Genomic DNA, 25,920 nt, shown 5'->3' with positions numbered 1-25,920 from the left:
ATAAATGACAAAAATGACAAAAATGACAAAAATGACAAAAATGACAAAAATGACAAAAATGACAAAAATGACAAAAATGACAAAAATGACAAAAATGACAAAAATGACAAAAATGACAAAAATGACCGATTTATACATAATTCGTTTGCAGTTTTCACAACCTATGTTTTTTAAAGACTCTGAAATGTCGTTCCTAAACTGAGATCGTTAATAATATGGAGTGCTTACGAAAGAAGATGAACATCTGTTTTTATGGTAAAAGTTAAGTTTTAACTTTTTGGAAAAAAAAATCAAGAACAGATACTGAAATATCGTAAAAAAATGGACAACAGATGCATGAGAATTCAGGTCATAAGGCTCTGTTTTCAGAGCGTTGATGATATGCTAAATTTGAACAACTTAAGTGAATTTTTTTACTCGAACTTTCCATTATGTTGGCTTTTGTATCATGTTTCTCAAGACGAATGTCGATTATTAATAGGCCAGCGCCTTTCAATACGTTGCAGTTTCAGACATTTGGATAAATTTCGGAATTTCTCGATAATATTTAACTTTCTTGGTTTAGATTTTTTTAACCGTATAAGTAGTGAAGTGATAAGACCACAAATCAGGCAAATGCATTTGAAGAATTCTCGGATAACAAAAATGAGCCAGAAATGATAAATCATAATTATTTTGGCAGTAAGTCTCTTCATTTATTGTGATCAATGTAAAAAATGTAGAGCGTTTCAATCCGTAAATACAGTTTTTATATCCCATTCATACTTATATTTATATATTTTTGATTAAATGTATTGTAAGTTTTCAGGAATATCCTTAATTTGAACAACGTTGAACAACTGCAAACTAGAGTATTAACTTATAATAAATTTGATCGTCCTTCAGAAGCTACATTTTTTTTTCTGACAATTGTTTTAGAAAGAGCTTGTATGAATATTGTGATCTTTTAAATGAAGAAAAGTTTTAACCAAATATCATTTTAATTTGTTTTTTTCATTCTAGTCCGATTTAGCATTTAAAATAATTCTGGATTGTGATGAACCTAAGTAATATCTTTGGTAATTTCTTCGAAATAAAAACTCGCTTTTCTAAAATTTGTAAATCGCGCAGAAAGTTAATCTTTACATCCCTTTCCTAGTAACTTTTACTAGGAAAATTTCAGAAGATCTTCAAAAAGTAAATTTCCCCAAACAGTTGGATTATTTTCACACATCATTTGTGCAGAATTGATTCGCCCAACGATGGGTTAATTGCACGTCTGTAAGCTTCAATTTAACTTTTTCAACATTTGTTTTCCGTGTTTTGCTAAAAAATTTGCCTTATAATATTAAATAAGAACTGCTCAATTACTTTTGTAAACAGTCTCGAGAATACCTACATTAAATAATGATACAATATTGTAAAAAAATATATGAGATAAGTATGGATTTTAAATGGATCTTAGCCCTTAAAATTAACTAAATAAATTTCATCGTCTCTCTACTAACAAAAATCAGGGCTTGATTGTTACAAACGCCTCTTTCTGTTCAGTAATGCATAAATAGGAGATAGAGAAACTTAAAGAAATGAACATTGATTCAAATGAATAATAACAATAAATTGTTAATGAACTTTAAGTTTTATTTCAAGAACAAAAAAAAATGTTGTTGAAAGTTGTTGTTGCTGTTCTGATCGCATATATAACTGATTTTATCAGAAAAGTATTGTTTTTCCGTCTTTTCCTGGTTCGCAATCTGAATTCTTGTGTACTCAATGAGTACTTCTCAATAACAATAACATAACAATAACATAACAATAACATTGAGTCCATTGTTATAGATGTATGTGTTTGTGAAACCCATTCGCGGGGTTTAGTAGAATCTATAAGTCTAGTAGAATTGGAATTCTTAAGTTTGTTATTCCTTTCAAGTTTTAATGTTCTGTGGCAACGAAAAGAGCTGTAATGCTTGAAAATCTCACGGTGGATATTATCTGGAAAATGATTTGAACGAACACACACATATAGGATCTCAGTGAAACTTTATGTTTCTTTGATCTAAATTCTACTTAAGACTAAAGCGTACATCTTTCAAGGATATAATGGCTAGCATTTTAAAAATGCTAAAACCATCAGCCCACAGAACGAGTTCTAAATATGTATGCCGTGACCGATACTCGATCTCATGACCACTGGCTTAGAAGACTTAGACGCTATTCTCTACACCGCGGTCGGTGGCTCATTAATCCTACGGTTAAATTATCAAACGGTAGGCAGCCCGATGCCTTTCTTGATAACTGATACCAGATACTGGTTCATGAATAAGCTTACCAAAATTCCCGGTTTTACCGGGACTCACGTAATTTGCGAAATAAAAAGATAAAAAACTGAATTTTAGTTGTGGAAGGTAACGAGTTTTGCGATCAAAAATTATTTTTAGCAATATTCATAAGAATTTAAATTTACGCTTCTAATCAAAAAGAAGGTTTGAAAAACCTCTCGGATAATAAAACTATGAATCTATGATTTCAATGGAATTCATCCCCAATCCTTGAAATAAAAAATGAACAATTATTCAAAGCCAAAAACATGATTTATGTTTGCTAAAGTTATTTGATGAAATAATAACGGTTCAAGTTTTGTTATTATTCTTGAATTTAATTGAATCATTCTGTTATAATACTGCCCTGATTTTATGTTGAAAATCTATTTACATAAAAAGCAATTTCTGTGGGTTTGTTTGTTTGTTTGTTTGTTTGTCCTCTATAGGCTCAGCCATCTTAAGAGCTAGAGAGCTGAAATTTGGCATGGATACTGATTAGGACCAGGAATGATGAAAAATGTTTTCAGATTTTTGGATGACCCCTTCTGAAGGGGGTCGTCCATATAAGACAAATATTGTTTTCGCGATATTGACGTTATTTTTCGTCGGATTGTGACGAAAATTTGCACATAGGGGTTTTGAGAGATGAGAAATTGATACCATGTATTGAATTTTGTGTCAGAGGTCGGTGTTTAAAATATCACTTTCCGGGTTCCCGAATTTCGGACACTTTTCAACTTCCCGTTGTACTTTGACCATAAAGGTCAACGACCGACAATAAAAAAAACGCGAACTGTGCGGAGTGCAGGCTTCCGAAAAGTACAGCTTTGCTATGACAGCCTTTATCTTGCCAAACAAACTGTCACGATTTTCCTTACCACTCGTTTCGCTGCTGTACCGTCGGTAACGAATCGTAATGCTTCGGCTACATCGTACACGTGCGAGAACCCAGGCTGTATCTGAACAATCTGCTCAAAGCATGCGTTGCCGAAAGTGTTGTGCTTTAAGCTGTAGCGAACCCAACCGACAGTTCGGTTTTCATCCTTTCATACCTCCTGTTTCGAAAATAATTTCATCCTAACTGTCAGCTGCAGGGCGTGACAGTTTGGGCAGGACTGTCACGGGTGACTGTCGTGCCCATACCGTACCCATGCCCTATCGTATGTGCTGCTGCTCGGTTCGAATAGATCGAACGAGCCATCTATTCGCACCGAGCAGCAGCATACGATCGGCGCGTAACGCGATATGTGGTGCCGGTGCAGGTTAGGTGAAAAGGGGAGGGGAGGGGAGGGTGATTGGGGTGGTCACCACCCGCCGTAGCTTCAAGCAAAAGGAAAATACGTTTGTTCGAAATTAACTCGGCCCGAGCGAATCTCGGCTATAGTCGGACGGAGTAAGTAGTACTGTCATGCGAAATTCAACGCATTGAAAACTGTCACGAAGATTTTCCCAAAACTGTCACGAAGCTTGAAAAAATTTCATACCCACGAACAAACTCTCGCATGAGGTAAAATAAGCCATCGCTGTACATCGCACGACCGTTCCTTTTAAAACTGTCGGGGAAAGAATATTCGGGAAGCTTTCATCGAGGTGCATGTGCGACATTCGCAAGAATACTGTCGTTCGCCAGTACTTTTCGGAAGCCTGGCGGAGTGAAACAAAACGCGTGTATTCAGATTGGTGTATTCAGACTACTGACGACTGATCGATGATCACTACCTAGCAATCTACCTAGCTAGCCGGCATTCGATTTCAGTACCTAAGTACTCTATTGTTATCAAATGATAAGCCGATCGTTATCCGAACTGATAGTTGATATCGAGAGTTAGTGAGCGGAAAAACTTACACCGTCGCTATATGCTAGGGTGTCTACAATATTTTGAGTGATTGATTTAAGAAATATAATTTCTTCTCCAACAGTCGGAAAAAGGGGTCGTCCATATGAACTGTTCAGTGTTTTTACTATTCTGACGTTATTATGCATTGGATTGATATAAAAATTTGCAAGTGAGTGTTTTATGGGACGAGCAATCGATTCTACGTATTAAATTCAGGGTCAGGGGTCGGCCAAAGAGGTCGTCCATATCAAATTTTCAATGTTTTTACTACATCGGCGTTATTACGCATTGGATTGAGATAAAAATTTGAAGACAAGGATTTTAAGGAACGGACAATCGATCTCAGTTATCAAGTTTTGTAGAAGGGCTCGGCAAATGGGTCGTCCATATCAACTGTTCAATGTTTTTGCGATATCGGCGTTATTATAGATTTGTTTTTGATGAAAATTTGCATAAGAGTATTTTGAGGTCAATCGATTCCAGGTTTCAAATTCAAGGTTAAAGGTCGGCCAAAGGGGTCGTCCATATTAACACTGTTTTTGCGATATTAATGCTTAAATACTTTGGATTAAGATGGAAACTTGGTACATGGGAGTTTCAAGGAACGAGCAATTGATTTCTGTTGTCAAACTTTAATTCAGAGGTCTGCGAAAGGAGTCGTCCATAAACTGTTCAATGTTTTTGGGGTATTGACGTTATTATGCATTGGATAGAGATGAAAATTTCCACAAAGAACTTTTGAGGGACGCTCAATTGTTTCAGATTTAAAATCTCGAGTCAGGTGTCGGCAAAAATGGTCGTCCATATAATCTGTTCTGAAACTTCTAGCCTAGAGTGGTTTCTGGAGTCGGCACAACGATGTGAAATTTTGCACATCACTTCATGTGACTCTCCGAATAAGCCCCATTGTCTTGATTATACATCGGATTATAATGAAAATTTGCACTTGGGAGTTTTACAGCACATGTTATTGATTTCACGTGTCAAATTTTGACAAAGAATCAGTAAAAGGGTTCGTCTTAATATTTTTGTTTTTTTTTTTGCAATCATTACGTTGTTAGGTATCGAGAGTTTTGCAGGACGAGGAATCAATTACTGATAACAAACTTTCTATTAGACGACCGAAAAAGGGGTCGTCCAGATTTACTGTTCAATGTTTTTGCAATAATTGTTTTATTATGCATGTGATTCACACAAAAATTCATTCACGGGTGTTTTACAAAACGCACAATTGATTTATGAATAAAAATTTTTATTCAGACGAAAATTTTTATTTATGTTACCTTGAAAATATTTTAGACATAATTGCTGCTGTTGATATGCATCGAAAAAGACAAAAATTCGTTCACAGGTGTTTTTTTCGACGGTCAATCAATTTCTTATTTGAAATTTCCGTTTGGTAGACAAGCAAATAGGTCGCTTGCAAATTCTGTTTAATATTTTAAGCAATTTTTTGGTGAAAATTCGTCCTAATTACCAACCAAATACAAACTATCAGCTTTAAAGTTAAATGCAAAACGAAGTTCGTACGGGATCAGCTAGTTATTGAATAAATTTTCCTGGATTAGCTTGCTCCGGGTTCTTACGGGAAAAAAATGGCAAGATTAATTATGATTCTGTTCTGTATATTGTTGGGACTAACGAATCCTCGATCCTCGTGGAGGTGGTTTTTCCATCCGAATTGACCATCCATCCAAAAGACGTTGTTAGTTTCGTTCTCTTTCAGTCGATTCGCTTATCATAGCGGTTAATGATGATAAATAATGATGATGACAGTACAAATGTTTGTTATCATACACGCTAAACTTAGCCAACACAGCTTGTGGTTTTAGCTACCCTTCAGTGTTGACAGATTATTCTTTGAGGTTATCCCAGGAATAGAGGGCCGTCCCGGGATTTCCCGGACGGGAATTCCCGGGAATTTGAAAAATTCGGGAATTTCCAATTCCCGGGAATCGTATTTTCATTCCCAGTAATTCCCGACATGTATAAAATTATTTCTCTGATAAAGCCTGAAAGCCTCCGAAATCATTCTTATTTTCCTTTTTGAATATAAGTAGACATTTTGCAGCTATTTGGTGCAATTTTTTTTATTCAAATAGATTAGTTTAAAAAGATTATATGAATTTCCACGCCGTATTCATTGAACGAAAACTTACAACAGTTCGAAAAATACATGAAAAATCGCGCAGCTGGTAGACAGTTTGTGTTTTCTCAAAAGTAAAATTCATGCACTTGTTTCTCTTTGGCTTTGAAAGCCAGATGAACTTCAAAACCTCAAAATGAAGAAAAACATACTTTTTTTTCTCATGAAGTGCAAACAAGCAAAGCGAACGAAAAATGGTTGGAATAATCAAACAAATAAAAACTTTGTTTTTATCAACCCCTTATTGCATGGATGAATTCTTCATTGTACTTATTCAATTTATTTTATAGTAATTTACCATTCACAGTTCATCACAGTTCGATTTATTTGATAAAAAATAAGTTTGAAAAACATTATGAAGTGTACATTTTGAACAAATCATGGGCTTGTATGCATTAGAGGTTCGATAAGCTATGTATATTTGGATCGAAGTGGATATATTTTACATGTTTTTTGAATATTTCCAGGGATCCCGGGAATTCCCGGGAAACGGGCCACCAGATTTCCCGATTCCCGGGAACGAGAAAATGGTCGGGAAATGGACACTCTACCCAGGAACCAATACTAATTAAGGAAAGGTTCTAAGTTTGAGAATCAGCTAGAATAAACAACAGGATTCTAATTGCTAAAGTTCTAAGTTGGCTGGTCAGGACTTGATTAACTGAAATGAATAAATGATATCTCTTTCCAGGATAAAAACGTCGTTGCTAAATCATTGAATTCAACAGATTATAGGTCAAGACACGTCTGGTATAGAATAAGAGAAAGCGTGAAAGGGGTAGTCTCAAGATATTATTGGAAAAAAAACGGTTGCCAAGTTCAGGAGCATGCTAGTCATTCAGAGGTACGAAGAGGTCATCCGAGGAAACAGCCAAGGTCCGAAGTCTGCAACCCTGCGCCTGACTTCAGATGTTTTCATTTTCGTTGATTCAGTTTTTTTTGAAAGAATCTTTTGAACCACTTTAGGTAAATTATCAGAAAGTTTCTTGGAGTATAGAAACTCATGTTTAATATTGACGATAATGCATGGTTTTTCGAATACCATTTGCTCTTAAAAGAGCGTATTGATAGAATGTCGTATGCCTATGGCTTCAACATTGAGTCAAAAAGAAAATCTCGATCACTATTGAGTTCAATAGATGGCAGTTATAGTAGAAGCCATGGCTTAATCACCGAATTTTTCTTTCCTTAGTTCCTTTTTTGAAACGTATCTTTCTTTACTTAAGCGTGTTTGTCGAGCAATCCGTTTCACAGTTTGAAAGAATATGTGGTTCAAAAGTAATCATAACAAAATTGAAAATGTAACATAGCAAATAATTTCGAAACTGTTATTTAATAATTGCCGCTAAATCCAATTATTTCTCAAACTCGCTGCAAACAGCAATCGAAAACAGTCTGCTGTACGAAGAACGTTATGAAAAGGTCCTACCAGGAAACCCCACATTGCACAAACGAAAACCCAGAAACACGCTCGCCCGCGGAGTCATCTGTGCCCGTTGGCGCGCTAATTCGATAAGTTTACTTCAAAGGACGACTCATTCCAGGAAACACCATCCATGATGCTGTTCCATGTTCCATTCCATAACTCACGTATAGGTGGTAGAAAGGAAGAGAACGACGATAGAGACAGAGTGCGCTCGTGTTTGCATTATCCCACCCGTTAAGTGCAACAGCTCGTCGACAAACGACTCGTGCCTGTGTCTGTGTGCTTGTGTTTGTGTTTGTGTGTGTTTGTGACTGTTCGTGACCGGATCCGGTGTGCCTGTCTGGAAAGATAAAACCCGATCCTGCTGGAAGCACCAATATTCCCCGGAAAACCCAGATAAAGTGGGCACGCAAATGAATATATTAATCTGCCATCTATCTTTCTGTTTTCCGGCAACGCAAACAGCTAACAGCTTTAGCATAATGTCGTCGTGTTCGCAAACTTTTTGCCTTCCTTTTTGCAACGACAAATGCAAGGACTGAAGCTTACCATCGTTATGACTGCTCAAAATACGCTAAAGTCATTAAGGGAATGAATATTCTGAAGTAAAATCGGAAGAATCCTCGCATAACAAATAGAGAATAAAAATAAATCTTAAAGTCGAATGGAAGGTTACCCGAGCAGACTTTTATGGCAAAATTATAGCAAATTTTGCTATCACGCCCTGAGAGCCGATTTTGCTCTCATTTTGGTTGACATAAGGTGGTACACAGCAAAAATGAGAGCACAAATTTTAATACTTGGTTGGCAAAGTGATGCCTCATTTTGCTAAAACTGAGAGCCTAACTACACCTCATTTTTCGAAAGCTTGGAGAGCATAATGATGCCAGTTTAAGGCCTCACATGATTCTGCCTGACATCAAAATTTGGCATTATTTTGCTTTCAGCCGCAGCAAAATGAGATATAATTTTAAAAATTGTGCTTTTATTTTTACTATGGTCTACGTTAAGTCAACCGAAATAAAAACAAATTTGCTAATCAAGGCGTGATAGCAAAATTCAATCTTAATTTTTATTTTCGAGTAACCAGAATCGCCTTCAGTTATGCAACGTGTGAGCCATTTACAGCGTATCGATAGAGACAATGCTAAGTTTTTATTTGACACGGTTAATCTGCAAAAAGTATTTTAGACAATAGTCCCTAAATTTGTTGATAGATGATTTTCAAATCAATACAATAATTTTGATTTAAAACTCATATAAAAATAACAACACGCACTTTTTTTTTTAATTTTTCTAAAAAAAATGCAATCCGAGCGAATGTTGATTTACACCAATTCAATCGACATTATCACTTCTTTGGAAATTAAATACTGAAACTCTCCAGATTTTCAACTTCAATTTGAGACTTCAATTTGAACAGTCAGCCACAAACAATAAATAAAAATATTGAACAAACTTCTAGTGAAATACTGAACCTAAATTTACATGTTTGCAAACCTGAATTTATTTGTGTCTGAATAAATTTACAAATTTTTGTTGATTTGCGACAAAAATGTTCTTATTCAATTCCCTTCAATTAAACTCCTGAATTTATGTTACATTACAATCATAAAAATTTGCAAAAATATTGCATTAAGATAAAATATATAGGTAACGTATTGTTTATACATGATGAATGCAAAATTTTATCCCACAATTTCCGTAGCCTACCCAAAGGCGTTTTAAATTTGTTAAAAGCTAAGAGAGAAAATGTTGTTCTTGAAAAGTAACAGAGCAAGATTTTTTAGAACAAATGTAATAGAAGAAATTAAATTTTAGAATATTTATTTATTTACTTATTTTTCAACGTGTAGTGGGTATAAGGTAATTCAATGCCTTTTCAAATCACTACATTTAGTTGTTATAGAAAAAGATCTATCTTATTCTATAATTCTCTTATGTTACTTGGAGAAAAATAAATTTCCCTTGGTCATTCTTCCCCAAACTAAAATTTTTTGTTTTACTATTAAGAAATTCAATTGGGAATTTAGAATTCAGATTTATACAAGAAATATAGATTCAGTTTTAAAATCCATGTATATATACATAGATATCAGGTATTCATTTCACATTTAATATAGTTTTCAATCTTTCTAAGATAGTTTTAAAGAAAATTTAAGGCTAAAATCAAAATGTTTGAACAATATGTGCTGCAAAGTACGCAAAGCAAAATTGTTTTCAATTAATTCTTTGCAATGATTTCAAATAAATTTGGATTTGTAATTATTTTGTTATAATAGTTTTCGGAATGAAAATTTTCAGCTAATCAAACCGCGGATAGGGATTTACATAAACCGATAAACGCTTTAAGCAAAATTTTGGGGAGAGCAAACAAAGATCTTGCTAGAATTTTTGATCAATATTCAAGCTTTTCAAGATTAATTTATGTCGTTTTCACTGGTGGCAGTTAAGACTAATAAATAAAGAAATAAATTGCTGATATGTATCACTACCAAATTATTCGTCTAGTTTTTAAGCCTCTACTTCAAAGAGACCAATAAAGCGACTAAAAAAACAAAAGGATTCATACCAACATCACATCATAAGTTTAAATGTTTCATAACTGATAACTTTATAAGCCTAGATGTATGCAACATTGAACTACAAATGAAAAAAAAACTATTTTTGGGCCCTATTAAACTTGGATGTTTCTATAAGGAAAACTGATATTGAATCAACATCCAAATTAAGAAATTCATTCAAAACTATAGTGCTACAAATTCCGAAGAATCAGATGCAGTACCTGAGTGTACACGTTTTGTGGGTAAGGTTTGGGTTTACGCGATTTAAGTAACTTGGTAACATATGGTGTTTTATTCGCAATGATGGCCTGCTCATGGTGCATTTTATTAAAACCATTAAATTTATATCGTTGACCCGAATGACAATTGTTAAAGGGTCTTTAATAAATATGAATATGAATAATAATAAATTTTATGAAATCTGGCGTTTTTTATAATAAGCTATTTTTGTTGGTAAGCTAAAATAATCTGAAGCAAATTAGCAGGTAAATTTAGCATTATCAATAAAAATCAAAGTTCCAAGTAGTACTGATAAAATTTAGCGTTCAGGAGAAACTGGAGGATTATAGCTAAACCGTCTACGCAAATGGTTAAACAATTTACTAAGAATTATGCTACATAATTGTACGGTACCAGTACGAAAGAAGAGTACTTACATCTTATTCTCGTTCGGTCGTTTCGGACTTAGCCAGAAATTTGCAGTTGATAAGGCTCAGGATGATGTTCTTCAACAGATAAACGGAAGCATCTCGGGATGAGCATCATGAGATGAAACATACAGGATTTATGGTTCCGATAAATGAATGAAATCGCTTGGCCACTACACTGAAGGTCTAAAAGTAGAAAATAAAAATTAATATTACGGAATGTGTTTCGTTTTTGAAGAGTTCTGTATTCACTGAGAATGTGCCATTCTAAAGCAAGAGTTAGAATTAATCATTAGCTTTTGAAAAGTGCACTTACTTATATTTTGCCACCCGAGCTGCAGTATCGAATATTCCGATAGCAAATAGTTAGCCAAAGCGGAAAAGTGCTGGCCTCTTCCGGTTTCACTCGTTTGGAACAGAGTAATCAGGATGCAACGACCTATGAGCAGTTTCTTGCCCATCCTGCACAATGGCCTTTACCTTCAGTTCGTCGTTTTTGCTATACGGTATGGTTTTTTAGAAACACCTTCGATGCACAGGTTGCAAAATAAATTTTTGTTTGTTTCTTTTCTTTTCTGTTTTTGTTTATATGTCGACTCGCAGTAGGATCAGTGCCATCAAACATATGTCTAGCGGTTTGTTCAAATACCTTGAAATGGTTTAAAGTTTTATTATTTATAATTAATAAAAATTTGAAATGTTTGTACCGTGGATACAATTCATGTTATAAATGTTGAATATTTAATGTTTATTGTTAGGAGTACGGGAGCCTGTCCGTAATAAACTATCGTTCAGATTGAGGACCCATTTCGATATACTATCTAATTAGTCTATATGACGAAAAAAATACACAAAATATGTATCTTTTGAACGTTTTGATGATCAAGTGGTAACGTGATCAGACGATAAACATAGTGGACAAATTCTCATCTCGTTAAGAATGTTATGTTTTGGCACGGTTGATTTAAATTGAGTCAATAAAGCCTGGTTCGTCAAAAAGTTTTGTTTTTGTTTTAAATCAGTGAAAAAATAGTTTAATAGGCATAATTTTTTTTTGCAAAAAAAAACAATTGAAAAAAAAACAGATGCTTTAATTTTCTGGATATTGAAAATGTAAGTTCATTTGGATACGTATTTTGAACAATCCAGCAATTTAAAATCAGAATACACTAGATTCTTTTTTTAAACTATTTCTAACGCTGTTTAATTTTAAAAGATTATCTCGTAATACGACGACGTAGGAACATGCAAAAACAAGTTTAGACATTTTAATATTTTTTTAAGAATGCCGAAAAATACGATCATTTTAAAAATTCACACTACAAATTAACATTTAGGTGAGAAAACCCATCATGAAAGGAAATGTAAATAAAATAAACTTTGCATTGAAGTTTTGCATTGCTCTCATAAAACGATGAATCTGTACAACCAGAACACATGTTTATGCAAACAAGATAAAAAGTCAGTTAATAATCAGTTTAAAAAGATTTAACTTTTTCAATTTTTTAAAATTTATATTTCATTTTATGAACATAAATGTTGTTGAGAAAATATTAATTTATTAATTTATTCGAAACTCAAACATTTTGTTTGTTGATTGTTTTTTAAAGTTCATGACAATATTTTTGGTAAAAAAAAATCACTTCATGATTGCATTGATTATGGTTTGTCCGAAATCGTTTGAAAACGTGATAGCATGTTGGTGTTATTTGCTTATTGAAACATGAAAAGATCTAAATGACACCATCTAAATGGCTATTATCGAAATTTCCTATATTTTAATTGAATGTGATTAGCTGATTGATGCCTCGTTTTGCTCTAATTTTTTTCATGGAGAATTAAATTAATACTTTTTATACAAGGTTTTGTTATAATTTTGATTTCAGATTTTTACTTAAAAAAAAACAAAGGATGCCTCAATGATGCCTAATGTTGCTATCAGGTTAGAAGCGGGCTGTACAAAAATGTTTCTATAATTTTGGTCTCGGGTTTTGTATTTTATAAGTAAAAATAGACACCTTTCTTAGCCCAGTTTTGCTGTCAAATTAAATTCTAACCAAGTTTTGCCTATTGATCCCTGTTGGTACCTAAATCTGGTCTCAGCTTGCTGTCAAATAAAAATATTTGAGATCTTAATTATGCCTAATTTTGCTCTCGCACAAAATTGAACAGCAAAAGATGCTATCAATTTGCTGTTGATACCTCATAATGGTTTCAGTTTGCTATCAATTTGGGCATCAATGTCTGCTCGGGTTTTCATTCATTTTTCATCAGTTTAAAGAAAGAGAAGAAATATTTTATTCATCCTGTAAGAAAGAATCCAACAACTACACACCCACACTTCGTCACCTTCAATAATTAGAATTGCATAAACTTCGCACCTGAGATCCTAATTCACAATCACAACCAAGAAGACACCTGAAGGTGGTGAAAATGTCGTGACAACATGCCCGTCAACTCAATTATTGTGAATGTACCTACCACTTGTTTTCATTTAATTTTCCGGTTCAAACTTTATCCGAGTTGACCTTTCGTTTCTGCTTCGCCAAGTTTCAAGATTCGTTCTGGGAATCTCAGTCTGAAAGTTTGCGTTCTTGAATCGTAATCACCTGTACCCTACCTGCTGGAAAAGTTCAACTCAAGTGCAGTTTTACCTTCGTTCGTTTCAAGCAGAACAAACTCGGCTCAAGAAGCTACACCTGCAGCTGCACTATCCGGTATAATTCGAACAGAGCTGGATTTAAATAACCTTCTCTTTAGAGAGTCTCAAATTTTATTTTTCTTAGCATTTTGTTATGGTAAGGATCTTGGCACACGTATACAAATTTTCGATACTCAAGTTTTAAGAGTTAATTTTTATGAAATTTATATATAACATAAAACGCAGGCATAATCTAACCAGCATTTTCGTTCTGTATGGAGTTGCAAAATATTTAAAAATAATATTCAGTCAGGATGTTTTGAATGCTTTTTTTTTTGGACTTAAAATCTCCTTTTTTGAGCAAAATGAGTTAAGCTGCTTTGAAAAAAAGTTACCTTTGTTAGATTTGTTAAACAAAAAATAGGATTTTTATATGGAAACATTCGTCCAAAATTCTATAGAAATCGCATTTTTAGGTTCATGCTTGAAATATTGTACCTCGCTTAACTTATGATCCCATCGATAGAACTTTTCATTATCTTCAGACATGCTAACATTATATTTCAACAATCACTCTGCAAAATTTCAACAAAAAGATTAGTGTAGTTTCTGAGATATTGCAGTTTGAATGAGAAAAGTCCAAAAAGTCCGATTTTCGTAAAATTACTGTATCTCAGACCACAAAAACTCCAGAAAGCTCAAATTTTGTGATATAATAGTGTGATAGTTGATCTATCTAACGCAGAAAATTTGATCAAAAAATATCATTAGAGTAAAAACTTATGAAGTTCAAAGTCGAAGTGACATAGCGCGTGCTTCCAATTTCTATACAATTATGAACGGTACTGTACATATATCTTCTTCAAAAATAAAAAAAAAATAAAAGTTAATCGATGGAGCCTTGAGTGTAAAATTGAACGAATTTTCGCTTGATGCCCCTCATCAAAGTCTTTACAGTGTCATCTGTTACTAGTTTCTCAGATTTTTTTTTCCATTTTCTTAACATGTTCTTCTCGTCTTTAACTGTCTTCTTGCTCTTCCGCCGATGTTCCGGCTTCTTTATTGCCCAGTACTGCTAAACCGGGGGCAGCTCCGGACAGTTTGGCGGGTTCATGTCTTTTGGAACAAAATGAACAGAATTGGCCTCATACTACTCCAGGACAGTTTTAAAATATTAAGTGCCATGATGCGAAATCTTGGCAAAATAGCGTAGCTTTGTCGTGCAGCTGCAAGAACGGCAAAAGACGCTTCTCGAGGCACTCAGATTTGTAGATCTCGCCATTGGCTGTGCTTTTTATCACGAATGGCTCACTCCTCAGTCCGCAATAGGTAGTGTCATGGAAATTCATAACAGTATTCCAGCTAGCTCTAATGGCTGCTTGAATCAGATAACGTACAACGGCGGAGATTTTCGCACTTTTGAACCATCAAATAGCCAAGAGTTCTTTGAAATAGTTAACAGTATGAAACCAACGGTGGGTATTGAAAATGTTTCCCTAAGAGTTTTAAAGATTCTTTAACAGTACTAGCGAGTCCGTTACGAGATGCTATAAACACAAGTCTTCAAACAGGGATAGTACCTGATTCGTGAAAGTGTTCAACTGTTGTTCCTATTGAAAAATAGAAAAATGCACGAGAGGAAACGTTATTCCGTCCTATAAATATGTTGGAAATCCAAGAAAAAGTGCAAGAGTTAGCAGTAAAAAACAGTTTTTAAACTTTATTGAGTCGCACGAAATACTTATTGCAGAGCAGTCTGGATTTAGGAAACATCATTCAACAGAATCTGCTGTGAATTTGATACTCCGAAACTGGAAGATCAATATTGAAAATGGTAGCTACACAATTGCTGTGTTTCTGGATTTCAAGAGAGCATTTCAAACGATTGATCGGTTATTGCTGATAGATGTACTAGTGAGAGTTGGTAGCAGTGGTACGGTTCTTAACTGGTTTAAAAATTATTTGGATAACAGAATGCAAAGAACAAAATTTGGTTCATGTTACTCGCGATACAGAGAAAATAACTTAGGTGTCCCACAAGGAAGTGTTTTGGGTTCATTGTTATTTATACTGTACATAAATGGCATGAAACAATGCTTACAGTACGGTCGTCTTAAGTTATTTGCGGATGATTCAGTCTTCTACTGGAGGGGAAATGACTTAGAGCTAGTTATTCAAAAAGCAAATGCTGATTTGAAAAATATTGCAGATTTACTAAAACAGAGAAAATTGTGTCTGAATCTCAATAAAACCTAAAGGATGATCATTGGCTCCCGCAAAATCGGAGAGTGTCCAAACTTGTTAATTGATGGTTGTGCAATCCTAGGTTTAAGACCTAGGAGTACAAATAGATGAAAAGTTAAATTTCATAGCTCACATCTGGGCTTGAGATATAGCTCAGTTGGCAAGTCAGTTGCTTCCTGAGCAGATGTCCGTGAGTTCGAGCCCAAGAGTAAACATCGAACACAGGTGTACCGGATAAGTTTTTCAATAACTTTCCGCCAACTGTAACGTTGATAAAGTCGCAAATGCCACAAAGATGGTAAAACGACTATAATCGAAACAAAAAAAAATAGCTCCCATCGACAACACTATTAAGAAGATTGTCATGAAATATGGAGTACTTTGTCGTATAAGTAGATATATGACTTTCTGGTCAAAAATTATCTACGTGAAATCTGTTATTATGCCACACTTTGATTATTGCTCTACGATATTGCTTCATGCATCAGACGCGCAGACAAAGCGACTGCAAAAATACAAAACAAGATAATGCGAGTGGTAAAGTTAATACGATGCGAACGATATACTCCTTGTGCTCTTATGTTGCAATGGTTGTCAGTAAAGCAGAGGATTGCGTTTAACAGTTTGATTTTTATCTATAAAATGAAAAAGGAATGTTACCATCCTATTTATTGGACGGTCTGTAGTACGGAATCGATATACACTAGACTGCCCCAAATTTGTATGGGAAATTCAAAACCTTTAAAATGTTATGCGCTGCAGGCTGAAATTGATCCTAGTCCTAGTACAAGATCTCATGCCAAATTTAGGCCAGATCGGATCACGGGAAGGGGTCGCTCAACGAGCCTGAAGTTTGTATGGGATTTCGAGACATTTTGTTCGGAAGAAACATGAAAAACCAGTTTTTCATCAATAACTTTGGTTCCTGTCGGCCGATTTCTTTCAAAAAAGGGTTTTCTCAAAGCCTAAATTATGAAAAATATTTCATCCGAAGACAGCATTTCAATTAGAGTTAAGATAAAAAAGTTATTAGGCTTCAAAAATGGGCACACTTTTTTAAGGATGGTATTCATCACTGTTAATGAGTCGAGGCGGTCGAACATATTGACGCCCCATTAACAGTGATGAATACCACCGTTAAAAAAGTTAGCCCATTTTTGAAGCCTAATAACTTCTTTATCTTAACTCTTATCGAAATGCAGTCTTCGGATGAAATATTTTTCATAATTTAGACTTTAAGAAAACTCGTTTTTGAAAGAAATCGGCCGCCGGAAACCAAAGTTATTGATGAAAAACTGGATTTTCATGTTTCTCCCGAACAAAATGTCTAAAAATCCCATACAAACTTCAGGTTCGTTGAGCGACCCCTTCCCGTGATCCGATCTCGCCCAAATTTGGCATGAGATCTTGTACTAGGCCAAGGATCAATTTTAGCCTGCAGCGCATAACTTTTTAAAAAATCGGGTCATCTGGGGCACTCTAATATACACGGATACAATACAAGGAGAGCCCAAGATTTCAGATTACCAAATACGAAAAAAGAGATGACCAAACGATCTGTGTTCTACAATAGACTGAAAATATATAACAGCCTACCACGGAGCATCAAAGACAGTTCAAACTTGAATATTTTTAAGAAGCTGACAATAGATTACATAAAATATATCATACAATAATGATGAAGAACTGGCGGAACATCAGATAGAAATTTGTACGGTGATGGACATACGCGGGACGAACAAGTCGTACAGCAAATGACAACATAAGTAAATAATACATATTATCCCAAGGATAAACTGTCCTTTCTTCTTCAGAAGATGCGTATGGGGTGGAGGAAGGACCCAAATGGACCTGTGGGACCATCACTAAAAAAAAAGCAGATGGCCTGCCAAACGAGATATTTTGAGACGAACTTTAACATTTTTTTCTTCAAACTTGCTCTTGTCGGTGAAAAACTCCAACCCCGGATATTGCTCAAAATCGGCTTTTATATACGTTTCGTCATTCATCACACAGCAGCCATATTTTGTCAGCATCTTCTCGTAGAGCTTCCGTGCCCGAGTTTTAGCCGTCGATTGTTGGCGCTCATCGCGATTTGGGAAGTTCTCTACCTTGCAGGTGTATGTATTCCAGATCTCTTCTTTGCATTCTGGACGTAGCTCTGTGACATGCCGATCTTTTCAGCCAAATCACGGCTTGAGACGTTGGGATTTGCTTTAATCATCCGCTTCACCATTCCCTGCGTCTTTTTGTTCTCCGGTTCCGGTTTTCTTCCAGCTCCTTTGCGGTGGTCCAACGTCAACAGCTCCTGAGACCGCTTTAACACCACTCTGGAGACGGTTGAATGGTGAATGTTCAATATTTTTTCTAACCGGTGCGACAGGTCAGGAAATTTCAGGTGTTTGGAAAGAAATCGTTTTCTCGATTCGCGTTGGATTACTTCCAATTTCGTTGAATCAAAAAACACGACTTCGAGTTTGACAGCATGTAAACAATATACATCAACAAGAAAATGTGCAAAATTTGGTTGATTTTTCCAGTCGTTACAAAGTTAAGCCCTGTTGAATGTGTCACAATAATTTCGTGTTCGCCCTTTCTTTAGTTGTTCAGCTTAGGGAATTTGCGACGATAAAAAGTTTATTCATTAAAATATTAAACTACTTATCTAAAATTTCATTATTTATATAGCTTGAAATAAAATTTCGGTTTTAGAATACTTCTTGTTGAAACTCACTCGCAATGAACCGACGAACGACCGACTGTTTACCGCGGCGATTATACGGTACTGACCGCGTGGCGAATATAAACAACAACAGAGAGTCTCAAGTGAGAACGTCAATTCGCTATTGTTTCAACAATCGATGAAGAGTGAATTCGTAGTGTTCACTGGAATTGTTGCCAGTTGAACAGTACGGAAACCAATAGGGAAGTGTTGCCAGTATGGCGGATAATCTAATTATCAATATCAATCACTATTGTAACATGACCTTTTAACATCACTTGACGTAAATAAATATGATTACGATATCAGTTTTCCGATACAAACTTGCGTTCATTATTTCAATATTACAACACTTCTAAATGCTTTTTTGATACATTTCCTTCAATTTAAATTTTTTTTTCAATTTTAGAATTGATGATCTTAATTTTTTTAAATAAGTTTTTAACAGAAAACAACCAGAAAACGTCTATAAGCTATACTGTTAAAACTAGTAGAAAATTAATGTTCTTGTTTTTGTCCGAAATTCCGGACTATTTTAGTAATATTTCTGTCATACTAATGTTAAGAATTACATCATCTTGAACGTTGATCAGAACGTTGTATTTCACTTCGCAAATATGTATTTTGGTGGAATTTATCCCATAAAGGTCAGGCTTTCTCCTGTTTTTCCCCGGATTAACCTTTTTCGTCACCCAATTATGTTCACAGATATGTTAATGGTAGTTCAGGGGCAAACATTATCGAAGACAATAGATTTCCAGCAAAAGTTGACAACGAATATCTTCTGGGATAAACTTAACAATGAATTTTCCTCCGTTTTACATAATTTTGTTCATTTTCAGAGGATCCTAGATAATGTTATGTTGGATTTCTATTAATATGAGTCTAAGTTCTACAAAGCTAACCTTTTTTATATTCTAAATTTCGTTCAGTTTTTAAGCATCTGAGCGTAAAAAAAGAAATGGAGATTATCTAACGTTTTCTAATTTTCCAATTGGTATTTAAGATTGATGAAATTCTCATGAAATAACAAAGTTTATATCATTCAATTCTCAAATAAACTCAACGAATTCTGAACGTTTAATAAAAAACCAAGTAAATCATTTGACGGTTGTCTTATAGTAAATAGTTAAAAATAAGACGTTTTCTTGGTGTTATACAATAAATTTGAAATATTTATGGATAAATATGGAATATTTTCATTTAGTTGTTTTGGATAAGTCAAAGGTTTTACAGTCATATAAATCATAATCTGAGAGCTCTCCCTCTTTTCTTTCTCGCTCCCAGAATTTCTTTGAGCCCGGCTAGTAAAACTAACAAAATGAGCATGGCAACGAACGTGTTAATATGGACGGATAATTAACAAAACAAAATAATGGGGTTAATTGAGGTTAACACATTTTTTTCCCGCACGTATTCGGGTCAGGAAAACCCGGGATATTTTATTTAAAAACCTTATAGTATCTGGGCATTTGGTTTTTTAAATTTTCAATCTAAAATCCGGGCAATACCAAGTAAATTTGGACTAAGTTCAGGAACTACTAAAAAAAATCGATAAAAAGAAAAGCACTTGAACAGAGATTGAAATGCTCTTGCTCAAGCGGCTGAGTGACTTGAATCAATTTTTTCATCGAAACACATGAGCAAAGTTTAAATCGTTTTTTAAGTATCTAGAGACAGTGAATAAATCAGGAAAAATCTGGGCTTTTTTTATCGAAATCCGGACAATCGGGCTGGACGGCCGGGCTAGACCCTTCAATTATTTCTATCGAATATCCGGCCAAGTCCAGGTAAAACCGGGCAATCTGGCAAGTTTTGGGCGAATTAGCTTAAAAAATGTTAATGTTGCCTTGATTCTGAATAGTCATTTTATTTTCGAAAATATGCTCGTTGCCGGCTTACTGCGTTTTTTTTTCACCCCATACGGAAGCTAAACAATCCCATCCAAGTATCCATTTAACTGGTGCCACGTGGAGAGTACATTGGCTATGCGCCCAAGCTTCCTTCATAAAGATTGATGAGCATCAGTAAGCCTTGATTGCTTTTGACGCCTTCCTGCTCTGAGTGATTTGAATGAAATTTTTTTTTTTTTGGAAAATTGGGTGCCATGATTTTATTTGATAAAAACTAAAAATCAACCATTAAATTTCACAAAAACACTTTCGAATTAATCTCTGCGTTGTGTTCTGCTCAGCGCGAAAACGAACACGACAAACAAAATTGCATGCAAATCGGATGAACCCTGCAAGAGTAGTTACGCCTCCATTTGTTTATATAAGATATGCTTAAAATTTTTTTTTCTTTTTTCCGTTGGTTTTGTGTGTTTTGAATTATCAAAACTATTGACAAGTTTTTTTTATATCCGAACGGATAAAAATCACTTGTGAGCGGTACAAGCGCGTGGAATGTGTCTTTGTCTTTTTATGTTGTCCTCTCTTGTGCTGAATGTATTAATTATGTAGCCCATCAAATTAACAAATTGTTCCGTCTTCGTAACGTTATCCGATCTATAAACACTGTTGTTTTCGAAAAACGTGTACCGTAATGCGGGGTAATATTGATCACGTTTTCCAATATATTTCGATTATTTCTCCTATCAAGGGGAATCTGGCATGTTTTATATTTTTGAAACCAGTACTAGACTTCTATGAACGTAAAACATGGATGCAGAAATTTATAAGACTATTTTAAATTTGGTTTAAAAATCGTCATTGTCTCTGTTCAGGATTTGATGCTTTAGGGTTACATTGATCAGTCTCTGTTCTGACGATTTTAACGGATTTTCTTGATCATGAAGGATACAAAACACCTTCATAATATTTACAAATGCTAATTTATCAATATTACCTTGATTTTTAACGTTTTATTTTAAAAATATTTATAATCAAAAAACAAACTATGATGCCTCAAAAATTATAATAATTGCTAAATAGTTTGCGCTTCAAAATACATATGAAATTTTACCTTCACACATTCCCCTAAGCTCTCCCACTATTTCCATTTTCATTTTTTCTTCAAAGTTATCGATTTGATATGATTCCTATCCATTTGTCCATTACGGGCCTTCTCTCGGAAAATGTCCTGAATTTTTCAATATCCTAAACTATTCATATACAAAGAAAAAAAGTTGTTCTTTCATATTAAACAAAACGTTTGCTTGTAATTGTTTTTGCTATCATCAGGCGGGCTATTTGTTTGCGAGCCTTGGAATAAATAAATATTTCAAGTTTTTAAAATTAGATTTTTACAAATAGAAAAAAATTTCAGATACAAACCAAATTTCTATTTGATACTTAATAAATAAATAGGCTTTCAAACGTAGAAAACAGTTTTCAAACATTTGAACTATAAACTGAGTTATTGATGATAATGTGGAACAGTTTATTGTTGGTCAAATTTACCCCGGTGATCAAAGTTACCCCATTTTACGGTACTTTTCTCAAATTGGACGAAAAAAAATTCACAAAAATACGAAAAACTATACTTGCATTGCAAACGCAAGAAGCATTGAAACTAGGTACTAAATTGACCGATAGGAAACTACTAAATTGGTTAGGCAGCTCAAGGAACCTGGGTTAACTCTGAACTGGAACTGGACCGGGTGAGCCCGTATATTTTCAATATGTAGAACTTTGCCGTAGACGGTAAAGCGGTAGGAGAAGAGATAAAAAAAATCTTCAGCAAAATTGTTGCCAGATAAATTTTTCTTAAAGCTCCATGTATTGAAATTTGTTCTGCATTGAATGGGAATAAAACATTCGAGAAAAACCCAAAAAGTGAAACCCTACGAACAAATTTTCAGGTTTTTGCAACATATTTAAAACTTCAAATCGAATCCCAAGTATCTTTATTTCATTTTATAAACCTGCAAATCTGTTGCAATATTTTTTCATCAAAAAGGGAGTTTTAAGAATACAAGCCACATCCAAAAAAGTTGCCTTAAAAAGTGTTAAGGGTAAGTCAAGAGCTGTTCATAAAAAAAACTCAAATGAGTTTACTCGGAAGTTTTCTACTGATTCAAAGTACAAATCAAACAAAAAAAATCGTAAAAGTTTATTAAGCTACCTCGCTTTCAAAGTAACTAAACCAGATCAATTTTTAAAGAAAACCCTATAAAGGTTTTGTCACTAGACAGTTGCCATCCTCAAATCTGGCCCTGCATTCGAAGCATCAGCGGCTCGTTGCAATTCCTGGTCTTCCTTCGAATGGAAAACTAGCATGGAAGCAATTTATGTAAATATATTATTACGTACGGCTAGCCCAGACGATGCGTAATCCCAGAGTCGGCTAGCTTAGGCATGACTCACCCATAGCCATTGAGAGGAAGAAGAAATTAATATAAGTGGAAGAGCACCCTTCCGAGGTATATCGGCTCAAAAGGGAAAAGATGTGAAAATTTTGTTATTTTTGATTTTATTTTACATTATTTTTAGACACATAAACATATAGTGGGAAGGGAACCGGTGCGGCCGTGCTGCATGTTACGGGATGGTAGAGCTTCGGAGTTGATTGAAGATGGTTGTAGAAGATGGATCGAGTGTGGTTGGTGGTAGATGGTTGGTTGAAGATGGTTGATTGAAGATGGTTGATTGAAGATGGTTGGTAGTAGAGAGTAGGTCGAGGATGGTTGGTTGAACAAAGTTGGTTGAAGGGAGCATTGGTTACCTTAGTCCTTTTTTTTATCGGCAACGGATGTTTGGACCTTGTTTGTTTCCCCGAGCCAAAACGACCGCATTCGACCTCCGGTCCCAGGTGGCTTGGTGGGACGGGTGGCCAAGATGGTTTGTTGGTTCGGCTTGTCGGTTGTAGAAGACCCGATACTCCGATAGACCCGGTGACCCGCTACGCTGGACGTTTGGTCCGGTTCGACGGCCTGGAGAACGGATTAAGCCAAGTACTGCGTCGCCCAATTCGGAGGAATGGCAGGAATCGGCGACTTTAGTGGCTTTACCGGATAATCAGTACGACCCAGCGGATTTGATTGACGGCTTCGCTGGGTTACTTGGTTGGCAGGCTTCCCTGGCCGATCGGATGCTCGGCCCAAAGAATCTAGTCTGGGTAGGGACAGATACGGATGAGTTTGGATGGCTCTTTCGGACCCACGTGGTTTCCTGGTGGTTGCTTGGCCGGACAAATTCGGACGAGTTGTAGGTTTTTGACGGGAGCCGGATTATTTTGTCAACCGACCCGTACGCCTTTACCACTTAAGCTGAATATTCCTCCCGGACACGTGGCCGACTTTCGCAGCGGAATAGATTAATTCGGCAGCGGTTGTTAATTCGGCGTTTAGGTTGAGCGGTCTAGTCTGCTAACCCGGTTAGCCGGATGGCTGGATCGGCGACTCGGTCGGATGGTTTGGAAAACCAACCTAGCCCCCGGATCCTTGGGTTTTTCAATTTATCGGGCTTAACCAGGTTGCCCAGCCTCGCCACTTTCACACGCGGTCCTCACTTATTGGTTCGCCTCGCTTTGAGGAATCGAAAAGACGCACCGCACTTGTCCGTGTCCCTACACCGAATGCCTCGCTCGCAGTCTCGAATCTTTTTGCCTCTTTTTTTCACGATCCGCTCTTTCTTCACTCTCTTGCTTTTTCCTCTCTTCGCACAAATCATTCCTATCCTCTCTCGCTGTTTCCGGAAACTTCGATGACAATTCGATAATGGCCCAACAATGACGTGTCAACTTATCGTTGGGCCACTATCAAAAGTTGGGTAAGGATGGGATGATAGGGTGACCATGGACATAGTGGCACGTTCGATTGTCACTCTCGGGCCACGGAAGACGCCCGCATCAAATCGCCGGACCGGTTGGACGTGCTTTCGGGCATCGCGCCCTCGAGCACACCGGCCAGGTTACCATCCGTGTGTGACAGAAGAACGTGAAACCACCCTACTTTTTTCTGATCTAACAGACAACACAACTTTTTGCACAATTTTGTCCCTACTATATTTACTGAGCCTTTTACAAATATACATCTAAACTATTATCTAACTTTATATCATTTTAATTTTATTGTTCCTAATCTAACTATATGAATATACTCGGGAAGGGTACACAAATTCTAATCAAAGGATTGTTACCAACGGTAACAATATCAGTTTTGCAACCACCACACCTTTTCACCGGATTTTCCTGCTCAAATCAGTTGCAAGATTTTCGTTGAAATCGATGCTTGGAGTGGATTCCTAGCTTAGTGCGTGTAGTAAGCTTTACGAATTTAAGTTGCTCTAGAATCATAAGTTGCTCTAGAAATATAAGTTTAGCTTCAATTCGATCTATTTTCGTTTGAAAGTATCATCAAAATTATATCAATTATTTTTCACAAGCTTGAAACCTCCACTTCCAAATCCAATTGGGCAATATTTACAATATAGCGTAAATCTTCTTTCTCGATCCCAAAAACCAACAGCTCACAAACACAAGTTCTTGCTTGGATTGGCTTGGCTTGCCTTCCGTCTGGTATGGATGATTCCGTGAAATGAAATAAGTTAAACAGTTTTGCCAAATCTGTTTGTCCAACGGATATCCTGCCAAGGCTACTCCACCAAAGAAAGTCCGACCATTTTGCTCTTCGAAGGTTCTATTCTTGGTATTCTGTTTATTGTCTGAAATTTAATTGTTTTCTACCCTCCATTTTTCTTCTTCTTCATCTCGTTTCATACCTACAACCGTCGGCTTACTCGGAAAAATCGTAAATCGTCGAACGCGATTACGCAGCCTTTTCTCGGATCTGAAATCGTTGGCCGGCACCGCCTTGCTGAGTTTGTTGGCGTCGCTCTTCATGAGCCAGCTGCTGTTCGTCATTGGCGTGGGAGGCGTTCAGGTAAGATGATACTGATGTTTTTTGAGGTTTTATTTCGAACCAGATTTACTGAGGAATTTTTAGAAGAACGGTTAAATTTTTTTAGAACTCATTTTCTGACGAAAACGAATGTGTTTCAAACAATTTGATTTAGTTACAAACCAGAGTCCCAAAACATTTTCTAATTCCTGAAATATCGTAAATTTTTCATTTTCATAAATTTTGAAACTTTACGAAATGTTGAGTTTTTCAATTTTCTCAAAGTATTTAAGTTTCTCTTTTTCAAATTTCTTAAATTTCTATCATTTTTGCCATTCAGCTATTTTAAATAATTTTTGTTTAATTTCTCAACCCAAATTTATAAGAAAATCAATTTCAATTAGAAAATTATCAATTTCTTTCAGATTTCTCAAATTTTTCAAGTTTTTATACATTTCATAAAATTTTAAAAATTTACCAAATCTTTTAAATTTTTCAAATCTTTTAAATTTTACAAATTTTTAAATTTTTCCAATTTCTCAAATTTTCCAAATTTCTCAAATGTTTCCAAATTTCAAAATTTCTCAAATTTTAAAATTTTGTAAAAAAAC

General features: G+C 35.4%; 1 protein-coding gene across 1 annotated transcript in view; it reads left to right on the top strand.

Annotated features, from left to right (window-relative positions):
* The window catches only part of LOC129757264 (adhesion G protein-coupled receptor L1-like), a 205,335-nt gene that overhangs the window by 17,493 nt on the left and 161,922 nt on the right, over positions 1-25,920 (top strand). The window contains exon 2 of the mRNA XM_055754426.1: positions 25,246-25,351. Within this exon, the coding sequence (XP_055610401.1) occupies positions 25,246-25,351 (106 nt within the window). The remainder of the gene's footprint in view (positions 1-25,245; positions 25,352-25,920) is intronic.

This window comes from Uranotaenia lowii, chromosome 3 (assembly GCF_029784155.1).
Source record: "Uranotaenia lowii strain MFRU-FL chromosome 3, ASM2978415v1, whole genome shotgun sequence".
NCBI lineage: Eukaryota > Metazoa > Arthropoda > Insecta > Diptera > Culicidae > Uranotaenia > Uranotaenia lowii.
The sequence above is the reverse complement of the archived record's forward strand: the minus strand, read 5'-3'. Positions and strand labels throughout refer to the sequence as shown.